Raw genomic sequence first — 19033 nt, forward strand, 5'->3', positions numbered from 1 at the left:
TATGTTGCCAAGTAAATTTCAGTTGTTATCAATTATTAAAACATAACGTTATAGAATTATTAAAAAAAAAATTTTAATTGCGTGAAGAACATTTACTTTAAAAATATATCTGTATTTGAAAATTAATTATAGTTTATTTTATGCTTTAAATTTAATAAATAATGCATACGTTATGAATTTAAAAATATGTAAATATACTAATATATATGAGTACTGATGTGTTGCCAAAGTAAATTTTCTACATTCTATTAACCCATTAAAGCCCATGCTAAGACTGGTTGAGATAGCGACAAACAAACTGTGCTATCCTTTGCATAAGTGAAAAATAAAATATACGTATTTTTTCTTATGTTATTTGTAATTGTTTATAACAAATTATTTAAACAAATTACAAAAAAATTCATAATTTTTAAAATCTGAATGCGGGAATCGATTCTGGAGGTAAAATCGAGACGAAAACCTATATAACACTTTTTTGTCAGAGTTCAATTTGTTATCTTTATGTAGAAATAAACTATTGACAAATAAGTGTTTTCATTCTCTTGCATGGTATGTGGAATCATATCAGTATTTTTTACTGATAAATTTTGAGATCTTATACTGTAATTGGATAAGTTTATTTCATTTCGCAAATCCTTCCGTGTTAGAGATCACGTTTGAGTGGCGGGCTAACGGTTGAAAACATTCATACATTGGATCTATTCTTTGAAATAATAATTTCGGAAAACTTTTAGATTTTAGATTTTAGAAATGTTCTATACCTGTTTGCAAAAGTCATAAAGTAGGACACGGCAATGAACAATAATTCAATCCCACCGAACATATTTACAATAATTCATGTGAATATTGATGGATAAATACAATAATTAGCTTCATTCTATACGATTTTTTGAAACACTCTCAGGAAGCCGAATGTTTCTTCCTACATTACAATAACTAATTGGCCTCTGACAGAAAAGTGTTATATGGGTTTTCGTCTCAATTTTACCCCCAGAATCGATTTCCGCATTCAGATTACAAATGACATAAGAAAAAATACGTATATTTTATTTTTCACTTATGCAAAGGATAGCACAGTTTGTTTGTCGCTATCTTTACCAGTCTTAGCATGGGCTTTAATGGGTTAAACATTTATTTTTGTTGCATTCTTATTATTAATTGTTAAAATAAAATTTAATTTACAAAAACAATTTTTCACTTTGAGTATACATATATTACAAAAGATGTTAAAATGACTCTATCGGTCATTTAACATCTTTTGTAATTTTAAACGAGCGATAGTCTCACAATATATATATATATATATATATATATATATTATATGTAAGAATACTAATATATATTATTAACTGTATTTTGACACTTGGTTGAAAATTATGTCCACTAGATGGCTAAGTCTTCTTTTTCTTTCTCTCGAAAAGGAAAACGGAGACTCGGGTTACATAAAATCCACGACTCAACAAGGAGGCAGGCGTTTAAGGAAGCCGTCAGATCCTTACTAAGGAATCCAATCTGACGGTAAGACGAAACGCCGAGATTTTTATTTTATTTTTGAAAGGTATGCTTGTTCAGAGATCTCAAATTTTGAGAATGAACAGGGCCATAGTCTATTATTTCAAAATTAATTGTGCTCGTATAGACCGATAGAGTCATTCTAACATCTTTTGTAATTTTAAACGAGCGATAGTCTCACAATATATATATATATATATATATATATATATATATATATATAAAATTAGCTGTTAAGACTTTAGATTTAATAAAAAATGGTTACCACGATAACTCCTGAACGCAATTGTATTTCTCGATAAAACTTTACAGGATTATTAATACAATTTTCTCGGTAATTTTAAAATAAAATCAATTCCGCAATAATTTAATAGAATAGAAATACTTAAACAATGCATTTTAAAATTTCCATATCAGATTTGTGCTTATCAACCCCAAAAACCGTATATATGTGATACGTTTTGTGAAATACGTGGACAAAAATGAATTCCGCCAAAATTTATATATAATAATAATTGTTTAATCAAATTTTTTGCAAATCTGATATCAGATTCGTGTTCAGCGGCCTCAAAATCCTTTGTTCATTATTTCTGACTACTTTTACATTGGCTAATCCTTGGGGATAGTGGAAAATGCGAAACATTGAAATTTATTATTAGAATGTTAATTAAACATTATATACAGCCATCACTTATTTAATAGAGGAAAGTATAAAAATTATGGTTTGCAGTTAATATAATCAATTTGAAATACCTTAAATTAGCACGTGAGGTTTCTGTATGTTCATTTGTTGATAATTCTTGACAATGTGTTTTTAATTTTCTTTCTGCAAGTAAAAAATAAGTTGCTGTCACGTGATTATATTCATTTTTATCTAGTGCCCTGAAAAAAAATTATGAAAGGATTGAATACTGTATGATCCACTAAACTTTCTGATGATCTAGCTCATTTTAGAAAAAAAGTATCCCATTTCTTTATTAGATACAGAAATTTATAAGATATTTTTATTCAACAACAATAATAAGATAAGCAAATCATTGTTTTTTAACGTAAGGCGCTCGCTTGCTTTACAAACTCGAACTAAAAATTATTTACAAAATTTAAATATGTAATTTTTAAGATTATAGGTTTTGCAGATTTGTATTTGTATCTTGCCTGTGGCAATAGTTGGAGACTCTATAAGGAAAAAGAAACAAAAAACAAACGTTTATGGAGAGTATGCCTTTTTGTATGATATGAAATGTTTTCAAATTCTGAATAGAGTATGCAGCTTATAGTTTAAGTTAAAGTTTATCGAAGCAGATTTCGATCCTGATGAATCCATTTTTTACGAAATTTTAGTGTCCGGCGTAATGAGCCAATAGATAGGGAGTAACATTGGAAACAGGAAAACAATAACTGTCGGTGTATTCTGCACGCGCGATATCGCTGCTCTGTTTATGTAATGTATGCCAGTGCCTGAGAATAACGTGTGATAGATTGACGTAAAGCGATAGAAAATCGATAGAAAAGTTTTGAAAGTTAAATGGGTCTTGTTTCCGTTAAAAGCTTTGTTGTCAACAAAGCCAAGAATGACTCTTTTAGGTTATTGGCCGAGTATCACATTTTCTAAAGAATCTCCAATAATACTGCTGTGCATGGTAAAAGTTTTTATTTCTACACGCGTAATGTGGTATTTGGCCGTGGCCGATGACAATGTCTTGCAGTGTGCTATGAGTACAGCTCGTAAGACTTTTCCTCGACGCAGAAAGAGGATCTTTTATATCTATGTCAAGTGTTTGAAATCTATTCGCGAGCACAGGCACATAGTAAGATGGTGCAAAATACACTACGGTAATGCCAATATCGAATTTTCTGGCTCCTAAATCGTCGCTCTCTACGAAGAGTAGCACTGTTCAAATTTCCCGTCATAAGTAGCACAAGTCATTTGACGCACGCTAGACTAGCACAACTCAAAATTTCTCGTGAAGAGTAGCACAACTCGCACATTCGCCGCGAAAACTAGCACAACTCAAACTTTAAACAACCATTTTCTATGAAAATTTCCCGATTTTTGCAAAACTGTCCCTAATGAATTTTTAAATATTCACAATTTTCCCATTGGATATAGTTACAAACCAATTTTCCCTTTGGATTCTATCTTAAATCTGTAAATGAGCATGAAACAAAAATTTCTCTCGATTTTGCTTTTATTTGTTGCAGAGATTCTTAGTACAAATATTGCTTAGGAATAGACACAGAGATAATAAGCTTTTGACTCTGATATTTTTGAGCGTGCGAGGGCTTCAATCACAGTGTAGATGTTGCGTAGCGGATTTCACGATTGGGATGCTGCCGGCAGCGAGAATAATTGACGCGGTACGGATGGATATGTGCTAGCCGCGCGGGGCTCCTTTCTTTTGGATAGCGGCTATGATTTTTTTTATTGAGTGTCGATCGCGTTACGACTGCGTGATAGCTGGCGTACTTGATCTACCATCATTCTCGTTTCTTGCTGCTGGATGAATTTTTTCATGGGGTTTCTGGTGCGTCTGTTCTTTACGTAGCAGCAGGCGCCGCCTAGCACAATTATTCCTATCAAGATTGCCGACGCGGAGTATCAAAAAACGGTTGTATTTTCGTCAAGGGCTTGCACCTTGCGGGCTGTTGCCTTACTTTGCGCTACTCGAGGGCTTTTGCGGCAATGTCGCGAAGGCCTATCCCCGATTCTAGTGCTTCTAATTTTATACCGTGTAGACTCATGGCCCGAATTTCCGCTTCTGTTTTAATTGCTGATTCAAATTCGGATAAAGTAATTGTGATTGGTTTAATTCGGCAACGATTGCTGAAAGATCTAAGTGTACGGCATTGAAAGATGAATCGTTCATGCGCGCTTCGAGGGATCGCGACGCTATAAAATCCCTGCACCCTTTATGGTTACCGTTATCTGCTCGGCCCTTAGGCATTGAATGTATATGTTCTCAGCTGAATACGTGGAGAATACCCACGTATTAGCTTTGTGCAGCCGTAGCCAGGATGTGTCCTTGAGCTGACGAATTCTGGCCTGCACCTCCCTTACTGGTTCCGGGTTTACGGCTATGAGCAAGTTACTGATTTTTCTGAATTTTCTTATTTTTTGCTGAGGTAGCGGCATATAGGTACAGTTTACTTCGCTCATTGTAAAGTAATGATATTCTGGCCAGATACATGCTGCTACCTCCGAGCTGTTTAGAAGTCGTTGCATCGCTGGTAAGGGTGATGTTTTATACAAATAAAATTTTTGTGTATCGAGAAGAGGAATCGCAATTTGGTAAATTAGGTAACCCTCGGCATATAATATTGATAATTTTGAAATTTTCATAATTGGGAGCGCCGAAAAGCTGCCCTCTGGTAGTGGGAATCTTGCGTTTGAGATTGCGCTTTCGACTGTTTTTGTTGCGCGATTAATTGTATTAGGAAGTAGGATTCGCGGATGGACTAATCCCTCGGCCGCGAACAGGATCGACAATTGGCGATACATTATTTGCAAAAGCAGGTTCAATTATAAATATAAAAATCGCATTTCATCTATGTTAAATGTAAACAATATTGTAAGAGAATTTTATATAGTTAGTTGAATAAACAATAGATTTACAGTGGAATAGAATTCGTGTTTTAAAAATTCTTTATGACGAAATCCTACCCATCCAGTACGAGCTTAAATCTGCATTCTGTAGACTACGCATCACAGTACTCAAAGGTAAGTTCTTCTTATTTATTTACTAACAGTGAGAGTGTTAGGCGCGGATTAACATTTATTACAGCCTTTGCCACTACTCATATCATTACGTTTTTGGCTATTCTATAAACGGTAGTCCGGACGTAACAATTGGTTCCGATACGAAATTAATAAAAATAGTAGTAAAATCACTCGATATAAAAATAATAATAGTAAAGCCTACTAAAATACAATAATACTGAATAAAAATAAACATAAATAATAGTGCAAATCTACATATTTTAAATACAAGAAGATTAAAAAAAAATTGTCGCGTAAACCGGTGCAATAAATTAGCGTGAATATAACCGCATTGAACATAATAAAATCGTAATAAACAGACGTGAAGTAATTTCGAGTAGAAATAACATTACAAGAAGTATCAAGCCTAGCTCGGGTGACACAGATAAAAATAAGAAAACAAGCGTAATACATGTGTCGCGATTATACACGGCATCAGATCAAATTTCAGCAGCTATTCGCGTTGCGGCGAATGACCTACTGAACTTGCTAATAGTAGCAAGAACGCGGAAGTAGAGCAAAACGTAAACAAACGCTAAATAGGCCAATTTAAAAACTCAATGGGTTTAAGTAAAACAATCAGAATATACTTTTAATCGAGTAATGAAAATTTTAAATGAGCAATAAAGCAACAACAGACGATATAACTCCAGAGAACGCAAGAATTACTAGGAAGCAAGTCCAACAAAATTCAAATTTAAAAAACCTATTAACGGGAGTACTCGAAATTCACGCATTCAAGAAGAGTTCAAAACTATAACGCTCACCTGTAAAATACCAAGAAACGGCAGAAGAAGAAGATAAGCAAAGGAAAGAAGTAAAAATCAGAATTACAGGAGCTATACCAAAAGTATTAGCACGGGGAAAAAATAAAACTGAAGGAAAATCTAAAGAAAAAACTAATATTCTGGCAGACAAAAATAAGCAAACAAACCTTAACGATAAACAACAATCCTTAAAATCAAGCCCTAAACAGAAAGAGAACTTAGACGATACAGCAGGCATAAAGCAGCACAGAAATCGGACATTTCAATAAACTTTAGCAGCGTCTCAAACAAACGAGTCAATTTTAGACAGAACATTTAACTTTGGAAAAGAAGAGCGATATTCGGACATAGGAGGATTTTCTACAGAACAAAGCCTAGTAGTAGGAACCGTTAAATATCCACATTTTAAAACAATTAGGTACAGCAATTATCAGACAAATTTTTTGACAAACACAAGTTTAGACGAAAATTATAGTCTGATAGATTTTGATAAACCAATCGGAGAGGAAGCCTACGGCATACAAGAGATTGCCGATAATAAACAAAGCAAAACTAACAACGAAAATAATTCTGAGATTAAGACAAACCAAAGCTTATCTCAAATTAATTTTATCAGCAGTAATAACCGAATCACAAATAACCAACACAATAATCAAGAAGAACCGACTGCTACAAACCAATCAGAGAATAACGAAGGAAACCAAAATCAGGAAAGAGACAACACCATAACAATAGCTCCTGCAGTAGCAGAAGTAGTAAGACCAATAAAATTAAATCTGACAGATGTCGCGAGCTAGGTTCCAGAATACGACGAAAAAATATGACAGTAACAGATTACATAAAAAAAAAAATTAAAACAAGTCTAACAGTTATAGACCCAATAGACGAGGGAAATTTGACGAACCATCTAAAGGTAAGAATGACAGGAGAATCAGAATAATCACTCAGCAGCAACGAAATAAAAACCATAGATGACTTAATTAACGGAGTGAGAATACTGTACCCGATTGACGACGACATCCATGAGCTGTACGTGAAATTGGACAGAATATAAAATATTTCGAAAATAGCAATAGAAATTGAAAGCGATATAAAGAAAAAGAAAGACATAAATAAAGGCATCGTGAATAATGTGTACGAAGACTACGGAAGAGAAGTAGAGCAAACATGGAAAGTGCTGACGTGCCAAATATGCAGAGACTTCCAACACGAAACTCTCTCTTGTCGTTCAGCAGCATGCGTATACTGTAAAGCAGCAGATCATTTTTGCAATAATTGCAGGAACGTTACAAATAAAATAAAATCAATCTGTAAATTCTGCAGTCAACCAGGACATTCAATTAATGCCTGCCGATTTAACAAAAAACAGAATAATCACTGCCAATATTGTTAAGAAATGGGACATGATGTGGGACAATGCCCGTACATAGGAGATTACGAAGTATGCTGGAAATGCGAAGAAACAGGACATAATCCAAATATATGCTCAAATAAAATGACGAATAGCGTAGAAAAATACGAATATTGTGACATTAAAGGGCGTACCGTACAGAATTGTCCAGAGGTATTGTGCAAAAAATGCAATAAGAAAGGCCACACAATTAAATATTGTAAAATAGGAGAAAGCAGGTTACCATTTAGAGTATGTACGATTTGCGAAGCAAGTGGCCATAAAGAGGCAGACTGCAAAAGAGCAAAGATTCTTGTGGCAGAATATAAAGCCAAACAACAGTTCAAGTGCCAGCTATGTGAAGAAAATAGTCATACAGCTAAATTCTGTAATAAATTTAAAAATAAACAACAAATGCAGCAAACAAATAGCAATAATTACAGTAAAAATTTTTAGAGGAAATTTTGTGAATGCTGCACAATAGGAGGACACGTAGTACACGAGTGTAAGAAATTAAAAGCCCTAGAAAGTGGAAAAAAAATAAACAAGTAAACTGTAGCTATTGCAATGAAATAGGGCACAAAATAGATGGTTGCGAAAAAATTAAAATCCTAGAAAGACAACAAGAGAAATTCTGCTCGATATGCAAAAATAATAATCATACAGCAGAAAGATGCTTCAGAATTACGAACAACCAGGGAAACTACAATGTTCTTCCAGGAGGGAGCTCTTAGGAAGGAAAAACAAGAGTACAGCGTTCCCACTACAAGTAACAGATAATACAAATCTGGATAATGTAAGAAGAAAAGAATTTAGAAACCACTGAAAACAAAGTTGACACAATATTAAAAACTTACGTATTAAAACTTGAGAATTTACTGCAATACATAGAGGTAGAAGATCAACAATCTAGTAAAATAAATAGACTACTAGTAGATAGTAGAGCACAATTAAATATCATTAAGTAACAAAACATATTGATGAATCACATAAATAACGACGAACAAATTCTAATATCAGGAATAACGGAAAACGCCGTACGTGCCCTTGGATCAATACTATTACTTAGAAAAAAACGTAAGGAAATCGAACTAAAATCTACAACGCAGATAAACACAATAAATACTAGTACAACAGCTGAGGAATGCAGTATAAAAGAAAGAATCAAGAAATAGAGACAGAAGAGATACCTGTACAACTAGATCTAGAAAAAATACTGAATATAGTAGGAGAAATTCAAGACAATATAAATAAAGGTATTTCAGAATATGAGAATAACCCAGAACGCACAGTTGACTCGCCAGATTTCATAAAAGAAAACTCGGACGAAGCACAACAAAGCAGCTGAAACCAGCGAAGACTTACAGATTTCATTCATGATTCAAAGGTACATATGCAGCAATTTTTAGGAAACATTCGTGAAACTCTCAAAAGTACAGAAAAAGAAGAAACTGAAGAAAATTGCATACAAAATTTTGCAACATTTGTAAAAACACTTAAAGAAAATGTAGATTTTGAAAGTGATGACAAATATTTACGTCATACAAATGAAATAAATTAAAAAAAAAAACAAAAAAGAAAAATCACGTTCGACATAGAGGATATGCCTGATACAGAATCCTGAACTTTTACAGGAATTCCAGGATTACCACTGCCAAAAGAGGAAGAAACTTTAGACTGTAGTTCTATATACTTAAGAGCAGAAGAAATCGCAAAATTAAGTAAAAATGAGAGTTGCAATCATGTTTGCAGTAAAAACATTTGGAAATTATATTTATGGCAACAATTTCAAAATAATTACTGACTATAAGCCACTATTATCATTCAAATCAGTAGATAAAAACAATAGAGTTTAAAAATGGAGATTACAATTATTAGATTATGATTATGAAATTATTTATAAACCGTGGAAAATTAATACAAACGCTGATACATTGTCGAGAAATCCAGTAAAAAATATCCAAATAAATGTAATTACAAGAGCTCAAAAAGCAAAAGAATTGAAAAGATTAGATACTAGTGAAATACCTACCAATGCCATGAAAATTCAAATTCATTGGCACGTAGCTTCCTCCAACGAAATTTATTGGTCCAATAAAAAAAATATTGTTTTAAAATATAGTATGTGAATGTTATTTTAAATATTTCAAAGCTTAATTATTTTGATGTAGGAGCAATTTTCTTATAGCAAAACATATATAAGAATCAGAAAAATCCGATCTAAATCTCTCAAAATCGCGAAAAAGAAGAGATTGATGAAAGGATAACTCCATAAATATCTGAAATAAATGTCTGTGCAGATACTATCGTATTTTTTTATGATATTTGCTTGTGAATGTAAAATGTTTTCCTGCATATCACAAGACGTAATCTGCAGATTTGTTCTGGATGAAGAGAATGCTGCAAATAATTATCAGTGCAGATATAATCTTAATAATTGAAAATATTTGCAAAATGTCGACTGCTCTATATAGTCACGCATATCACAAGACGTGATCTGCAGATTTTGTCCTGATGAAAGGGATGCTGCGAATAATGATTTGTGCTGATATTATTTGGTTTTTTAAAGATATCTGTTTCTAAATGTAAAATGTCGACTGCTCTATGTATTCACGCATATCACAAGACGTAATCTGCAGATTTGTTCCGGATGAAGAGAATGCTGCAAATAATTATCTGTGCAGATACGATCTTATTTTTTGATGATATTTACTTGTAAATGTAAATTGTCGACTGCTCTATATATTCACGCATATCACCAGAAGTGATCTGCAGATTTGAACCGGATAAAAGGGATGCTGCAAATAATCATTTGTGCTGATATAATCTGGTTCTTCAAAAATATCTGTTTGTAAATGTAAAATGTCGACTGCTCCATATATTCACGCATATCACAAGACGTAATCTGCAGATTTGTTCCGGATAAAGAGAATGCTCCAAATAATTATCTGTGCAGATACAATCTTATTAATTGAAAATATTTGCAAAATGTCGACTGCTCTATATATTCACGCATTTCACAAGGCGTAATCTGCAGATTTGGTCCTGATGAAAGGGATGCTGCGAATAATCATTTGTGCTGATGTAATCTAGTTTTTTAGAAATATCTGTTTGTAAATGTAAAACGTCGACTGCTCCATATATTCACGCATATCACAAGATGTAATCTGCAGATTTGGTCCTGATGAAAGGGATGCTGCGAATAATCATTTGTGCTGATACGATCTTATTTTTTGATGATATTTTCCTCTAAATGTAAATTGTCGACTGCTCTATGTATTCACGCATATCACCAGAAGTGATCTGCAGATTTTGTCCAGATAAAAGGGATGCTGCGAATAATGATTTGTGCTGATATAATCTGGTTTTTTAGATATATCTGTTTGTAAATAAGAAATAACGACTGCCCTATGTATTCACGCATATGACAAGACGTGATCTGCAGATTTGGTCCAGATGAGAGAGATGCTGCAAATAAATATCTGTGCAGATACGATCTTATTTTTTGATGATATTTTCCTCTAAATGTAAATTGTCGACTGCTCTATGTATTCACGCATATCACCAGAAGTGATCTGCAGATTTTGTCCAGATAAAAGGGATGCTGCGAATAATGATTTGTGCTGATATAATCTGGTTTTTTAGATATATCTGTTTGTGAATAAGAAATGTCGACTGCTCTATATATTCACGCATATCACCAGAAGTGATCTGCAGATTTTGTCCAGATAAAAAGGATGCTGCGAATAATCATCTGTCCAGATATTATTTGGTTTTTTAAAGATATCTGTTTGTAAATGTAAAGTGTCGACTGCACTATGTATTCACGCATATGATAAGACGTGATCTGCAGATTTGTTCCGGATAAAGAGAATGCTCCAAATAATTATCTGTGCAGATACAATCTTATTAATTGAAAATATTTGCAAAATGTCGACTGCTCTATATATTCACGCATTTCACAAGGCGTAATCTGCAGATTTGGTCCTGATGAAAGGGATGCTGCGAATAATCATTTATGCTGATGTAATCTAGTTTTTTAGAAATATCTGTTTGTAAATGTAAAACGTCGACTGCTCCATATATTCACGCATATCACAAGATGTAATCTGCAGATTTGGTCCTGATGAAAGGGATGCTGCGAATAATCATTTGTGCTGATATTATTTGGTTTTTTAAAGATATCTGTTTGTAAATGTAAAATGTCGACTGCTCTATGTATTCACGCATATCACAAGACGTAATCTGCAGATTTGTTCCGGATGAAGAGAATGCTGCAAATAATTATCTGTGCAGATACGATCTTATTTTTTGATGATATTTACTTGTAAATGTAAAACGTCGACTGCTCCATATATTCACGCATATCACAAGATGTAATCTGCAGATTTGGTCCAGATAAAAGGGATGCTGCGAATAATCATCTGTCCAGATATTATTTGGTTTTTTAAAGATATCTGTTTGTAAATGTAAAGCGTCGACTGCTCTATGTATTCACGCATATGATAAGACGTGATCTGCAGATTTGTTCCGGATAAAGAGAATGCTTCAAATAATTATCTGTGCAGATACAATCTTATTAATTGAAAACATTTGCAAAATGTCGACTGCTCTATATATTCACGCATATCACCAGACGTGATCTGCAGATTTTGTCCAGATAAAAGGGATGCTGCGAATAATGATTTGTGCTGATATAATCTGGTTTTTTAGAAATATCTGTTTGTAAATGTAAAACGTCGACTGCTCCATATATTCACGCATATCACAAGATGTAATCTGCAGATTTGGTCCTGATGAAAGGGATGCTGCGAATAATCATTTGTGCTGATACGATCTTATTTTTTGATGATATTTTCCTCTAAATGTAAATTGTCGACTGCTCTATGTATTCACGCATATCACCAGAAGTGATCTGCAGATTTTGTCCAGATAAAAGGGATGCTGCGAATAATGATTTGTGCTGATATAATCTGGTTTTTTAGATATATCTGTTTGTAAATAAGAAATAACGACTGCCCTATGTATTCACGCATATGACAAGACGTGATCTGCAGATTTGGTCCAGATGAGAGAGATGCTGCAAATAAATATCTGTGCAGATACGATCTTATTTTTTGATGATATTTTCCTCTAAATGTAAATTGTCGACTGCTCTATGTATTCACGCATATCACCAGAAGTGATCTGCAGATTTTGTCCAGATAAAAGGGATGCTGCGAATAATGATTTGTGCTGATATAATCTGGTTTTTTAGATATATCTGTTTGTGAATAAGAAATGTCGACTGCTCTATATATTCACGCATATCACCAGAAGTGATCTGCAGATTTTGTCCAGATAAAAAGGATGCTGCGAATAATCATCTGTCCAGATATTATTTGGTTTTTTAAAGATATCTGTTTGTAAATGTAAAGTGTCGACTGCACTATGTATTCACGCATATGATAAGACGTGATCTGCAGATTTGTTCCGGATAAAGAGAATGCTCCAAATAATTATCTGTGCAGATACAATCTTATTAATTGAAAATATTTGCAAAATGTCGACTGCTCTATATATTCACGCATTTCACAAGGCGTAATCTGCAGATTTGGTCCTGATGAAAGGGATGCTGCGAATAATCATTTATGCTGATGTAATCTAGTTTTTTAGAAATATCTGTTTGTAAATGTAAAACGTCGACTGCTCCATATATTCACGCATATCACAAGATGTAATCTGCAGATTTGGTCCTGATGAAAGGGATGCTGCGAATAATCATTTGTGCTGATATTATTTGGTTTTTTAAAGATATCTGTTTATAAATGTAAAGTGTCGACTGCTCTATGTATTCACGCATATCACAAGACGTAATCTGCAGAGTTGTTCAGGATGAAGAGAATGCTGCAAATGATTATCTGTGCAGATACAATCTTATTAATTGAAAATATTTGCAAAATGTCGACTGCTCTATATATTCACGCATATCACCAGACGTGATCTGCAGATTTTGTCCAGATAAAAGGGATGCTGCGAATAATGATTTGTGCTGATATAATCTGGTTTTTTAGATATATCTGTTTGTAAATAAGAAATAACGACTGCCCTATGTATTCACGCATATGACAAGACGTGATCTGCAGATTTGGTCCAGATGAGAGAGATGCTGCAAATAAATATCTGTGCAGATACGATCTTATTTTTTGATGATATTTTCCTCTAAATGTAAATTGTCGACTGCTCTATGTATTCACGCATATCACCAGAAGTGATCTGCAGATTTTGTCCAGATAAAAGGGATGCTGCGAATAATGATTTGTGCTGATATAATCTGGTTTTTTAGATATATCTGTTTGTGAATAAGAAATGACGACTGCTCTATGTATTCACGGATATGACAAGACGTGATCTGCAGATTTGAACCGGATAAAAGGGATGCTGCAAATAATCATTTGTGCTGATATAATCTGGTTCTTCAAAAATATTTGTTTGTAAATGTAAAATGTCGACTGCTCCATATATTCACGCATATCACAAGACGTAATCTGCAGATTTGTTCCGGATGAAGAGAATGCTGCAATTCATTATCTGTGCAGATACAATCTTATTAATTGAAAATATTTGCAAAATGTCGATTGCTCTATATATTCACGCATTTCACAAGGCGTAATCTGCAGATTTAGTCCTGATGAAAGGGATGCTGCGAATAATCATTTGTGCTGATGTAATCTAGTTTTTTAGAAATATCTGTTTGTAAATATAAAACGTCGACTACTCCATATATTCACGCATATCACAAGATGTAATCTGCAGATTTGGTCCTGATGAAAGGGATGCTGCAAATAAATATCTGTGCAGATTCGATATTATTTTTTGATGATATTTACTTGTGAATGTAAAATGTCGACTGCTCTATGTATTCACGCATATCGCAAGACGTGATCTGCAGATTTTAACCGGTTAAAGGGATGCTGCGAATAATCATCTGTCCAGATATTATTTGGTTTTTTAAAGATATCTGTTTGTAAATGTAAAACGTCGACTGCTCCATATATTCACGCAAATCACAAGATGTAATCTGCAGATTTGGTCCTGATGAAAGGGATGCTGCGAATAATCATTTGTGCTGATATAATCCGGTTTTTTAGAAATATCTGTTTGTAAATGTAAAATGTCGACTGCTCCATATATTCACGCATATCACAAGATGTAATCTGCAGATTTGGTCCTGATGAAAGGGATGCTGCAAATAAATATCTGTGCAGATTCGATATTATTTTTTGATGATATTTACTTGTGAATGTAAAATGTCGACTGCTCTATGTATTCACGCATATCGCAAGACGTGATCTGCAGATTTTAACCGGTTAAAGGGATGCTGCGAATAATCATCTGTCCAGATATTATTTGGTTTTTTAAAGATATCTGTTTGTAAATGTAAAACGTCGACTGCTCCATATATTCACGCAAATCACAAGATGTAATCTGCAGATTTGGTCCTGATGAAAGGGATGCTGCGAATAATCATTTGTGCTGATATAATCCGGTTTTTTAGAAATATCTGTTTGTAAATGTAAAATGTCGACTGCTCCATATATTCACGCATATCACAAGACGTAATCTGCAGATTTGGTCCAGAGGAGAGAGATGCTGCAAAAAAATATCTGTGCAAATACGTACTTATTTTTTGATGATACTTACTTGTGAATGTAAAATGTCGACAGCTCTATGGATTATGAATATCATAAGACGTAATCTGCAGATTTGGTCCTGATGAAAGGGATGCTGCGAATAATGATTTGTGCTGATAATGTCTGGTTTTTTAAAGATATCTGTTTATAAATGTAAAGTGTCGACTGCTCTATGTATTCACGCATATCACAAGACGTAATCTGCAGAGTTGTTCAGGATGAAGAGAATGCTGCAAATGATTATCTGTGCAGATACAATCTTATTAATTGAAAATATTTGCAAAATATCGACTGCTCTATATATTCACGCATATCACCAGACGTGATCTGCAGATTTTGTCCAGATAAAAGGTATGCTGCGAATAATGATTTGTGCTGATATAATCTGGTTTTTTAGATATATCTGTTTGTGAATAAGAAATGACGACTGCTCTATGTATTCACGGATATGACAAGACGTGATCTGCAGATTTGAACCGGATAAAAGGGATGCTGCAAATAATCATTTGTGCTGATATAATCTGGTTCTTCAAAAATATTTGTTTGTAAATGTAAAATGTCGACTGTTCCATATATTCACGCATATCACAAGACGTAATCTGCAGATTTGTTCCGGATGAAGAGAATGCTGCAATTCATTATCTGTGCAGATACAATCTTATTAATTGAAAATATTTGCAAAATATCGATTGCTCTATATATTCACGCATTTCACAAGGCGTAATCTGCAGATTTAGTCCTGATGAAAGGGATGCTGCGAATAATCATTTGTGCTGATGTAATCCAGTTTTTTAGAAATATCTGTTTGTAAATATAAAACGTCGACTACTCCATATATTCACGCATATCACAAGATGTAATCTGCAGATTTGGTCCTGATGAAAGGGATGCTGCGAATAATCATTTGTGCTGATATTATTTGGTTTTTTAAAGATATCTGTTTGTAAATGTAAAGTGTCGACTGCTCTATGTATTCACGCATATCACAAGACGTAATCTGCAGATTTGTTCCGGATGAAGAGAATGCTGCAAATAATTATCTGTGCAGATACGATCTTATTTTTTGATGATATTTACTTGTAAATGTAAAACGTCGACTGCTCCATATATTCACGCATATCACAAGATGTAATCTGCAGATTTGGTCCAGATAAAAGGGATGCTGCGAATAATCATCTGTCCAGATATTATTTGGTTTTTTAAAGATATTTGTTTGTAAATGTAAAGTGTCGACTGCTCTATGTATTCACGCATATGATAAGACGTGATCTGCAGATTTGTTCCGGATAAAGAGAATGCTCCAAATAATTATCTGTGCAGATACAATCTTATTAATTGAAAATATTTGCAAAATGTCGACTGCTCTATATATTCACGCATATCACCAGACGTGATCTGCAGATTTTGTCCAGATAAAAGGGATGCTGCGAATAATGATTTGTGCTGATATAATCTGGTTTTTTAGATATATCTGTTTGTGAATAAGAAATAACGACTGCCCTATGTATTCACGCATATGACAAGACGTGATCTGCAGATTTGGTCCAGATGAGAGAGATGCTGCAAATAAATATCTGTGCAGATACGATCTTATTTTTTGATGATATTTTCCTCGAAATGTAAATTGTCGACTGCTCTATGTATTCACGCATATCACAAGACATAATCTGCAGAGTTGTTCAGGATGAAGGGAATGCTGCAAATAATTATCTGTGCAGATACAATCTTATTAATTGAAAATATTTGCAAAATGTCGACTGCTCTATATATTCACGCATATCACCAGAAGTAATCTGCAGATTTTGTCCAGATAAAAGGGATGCTGCGAATAATGATTTGTGCTGATATAATCTGGTTTTTTAGATATATCTGTTTGTGAATAAGAAATGACGACTGCTCTATGTATTCACGGATATGACAAGACGTGATCTGCAGATTTGAACCGGATAAAAGGGATGCTGCAAATAATCATTTGTGCTAATATAATCTGGTTCTTCAAAAATATCTGTTTGTAAATGTAAAATGTCGACTGCTCCATATATTCACGCATATCACAAGACGTAATCTGCAGATTTGGTCCTGATTAAAGGGATGCTGCGAATAATCATTTGTGCTGATATTATTTGGTTTTTTAAAGATATCTGTTTGTAAATGTAAAGTGTCGACTGCTCTATGTATTCGCGCATATCACAAGACGTAATCTGCAGATTTGTTCCGGATGAAGAGAATGCTGCAAATAATTATCTGTGCAGATACGATCTTATTTTTTGATGATATTTACTTGTAAATGTAAATTGTCGACTGCTCTATATATTCACGCATATCACCAGAAGTGATCTGCAGATTTTGTCCAGATAAAAGGGATGCTGCGAATAATCATCTGTCCAGATATTATTTGGTTTTTTAAAGATATCTGTTTGTAAATGTAAAGTGTCGACTGCTCTATGTATTCACGCATATGATAAGACGTGATCTGCAGATTTGGTTCAGAGGAGAAAGATGCTGCAAATAAATATCTGTGCAGATTCGATATTATTTTTTGATGATATTTACTTGTGAATGTAAAATGTCGACTGCTCTATGTATTCACGCATATCGCAAGACGTGATCTGCAGATTTTAACCGGATAAAAGGGATGCTGCGAATAATCATCTGTCCAGATATTATTTGGTTTTTTAAAGATATCTGTTTGTAAATGTAAAACGTCGACTGCTCCATATATTCACGCAAATCACAAGATGTAATCTGCAGATTTGGTCCTGATGAAAGGGATGCTGCGAATAATCATTTGTGCTGATATAATCTGGTTTTTTAGAAATATCTGTTTGTGTATAAGAAATAACGACTGCTCTATGTATTCACGCATATCACAAGACGTAATCTGCAGATTTGTTCCGGATGAAGAGAATGCTGCAATTCATTATCTGTGCAGATACAATCTTATTAATTGAAAATATTTGTAAAATGTCGATTGCTCTATATATTCACGCATTTCACAAGGCGTAATCTGCAGATTTAGTCCTGATGAAAGGGATGCTGCGAATAATCATTTGTGCTGATGTAATCTAGTTTTTTAGAAATATCTGTTTGTAAATGTAAAACGTCGACTACTCCATATATTCACGCATATCACAAGATGTAATCTGCAGATTTGGTCCTGATGAAAGGGATGCTGCGAATAATCATTTGTGCTGATATTATTTGGTTTTTTAAAGATATCTGTTTGTAAATGTAAAGTGTCGACTGCTCTATGTATTCACGCATATCACAAGACGTAATCTGCAGATTTGTTCCGGATGAAGAGAATGCTGCAAATAATTATCTGTGCAGATACGATCTTATTTTTTGATGATATTTACTTGTAAATGTAAAACGTCGACTGCTCCATATATTCACGCATATCACAAGATGTAATCTGCAGATTTGGTCCAGATAAAAGGGATGCTGCGAATAATCATCTGTCCAGATATTATTTGGTTTTTTAAAGATATTTGTTTGTAAATGTAAAGTGTCGACTGCTCTATGTATTCACGCATATGATAAGACGTGATCTGCAGATTTGTTCCGGATAAAGAGAATGCTCCAAATAATTATCTGTGCAGATACAATCTTATTAATTGAAAATATTTGCAAAATGTCGACTGCTCTATATATTCACGCATATCACCAGACGTGATCTGCAGATTTTGTCCAGATAAAAGGGATGCTGCGAATAATGATTTGTGCTGATATAATCTGGTTTTTTAGATATATCTGTTTGTGAATAAGAAATAACGACTGCCCTATGTATTCACGCATATGACAAGACGTGATCTGCAGATTTGGTCCAGATGAGAGAGATGCTGCAAATAAATATCTGTGCAGATACGATCTTATTTTTTGATGATATTTTCCTCGAAATGTAAATTGTCGACTGCTCTATGTATTCACGCAT

The 19033-nt window shown here is 33.8% G+C and overlaps 1 protein-coding gene across 18 annotated transcripts in view; it reads right to left on the reverse strand.

Moving 5' to 3' along the window:
- Positions 1-19033, reverse strand: part of LOC100679361 (SNF-related serine/threonine-protein kinase) — a 738484-nt gene that overhangs the window by 82391 nt on the left and 637060 nt on the right. For 11 of the 18 annotated variants that reach the window (XR_004227328.2, XR_004227329.2, XM_032601895.1 and 8 more), the window contains one exon: positions 2266-2394. The exons of the other annotated variants lie outside the window; for them this stretch is intronic. Coding sequence is in view for 9 of the 11 variants with exons in the window: in XM_032601895.1 (XP_032457786.1) it covers positions 2266-2394 (129 nt within the window). In the remaining 2 variants the exon portion in view is untranslated. The remainder of the gene's footprint in view (positions 1-2265; positions 2395-19033) is intronic. 18 annotated transcript variants of the gene reach the window in all.

The sequence above is a fragment of the Nasonia vitripennis genome (genome assembly GCF_009193385.2).
Source record: "Nasonia vitripennis strain AsymCx chromosome 4 unlocalized genomic scaffold, Nvit_psr_1.1 chr4_random0003, whole genome shotgun sequence".
Taxonomy (NCBI): domain Eukaryota; kingdom Metazoa; phylum Arthropoda; class Insecta; order Hymenoptera; family Pteromalidae; genus Nasonia; species Nasonia vitripennis.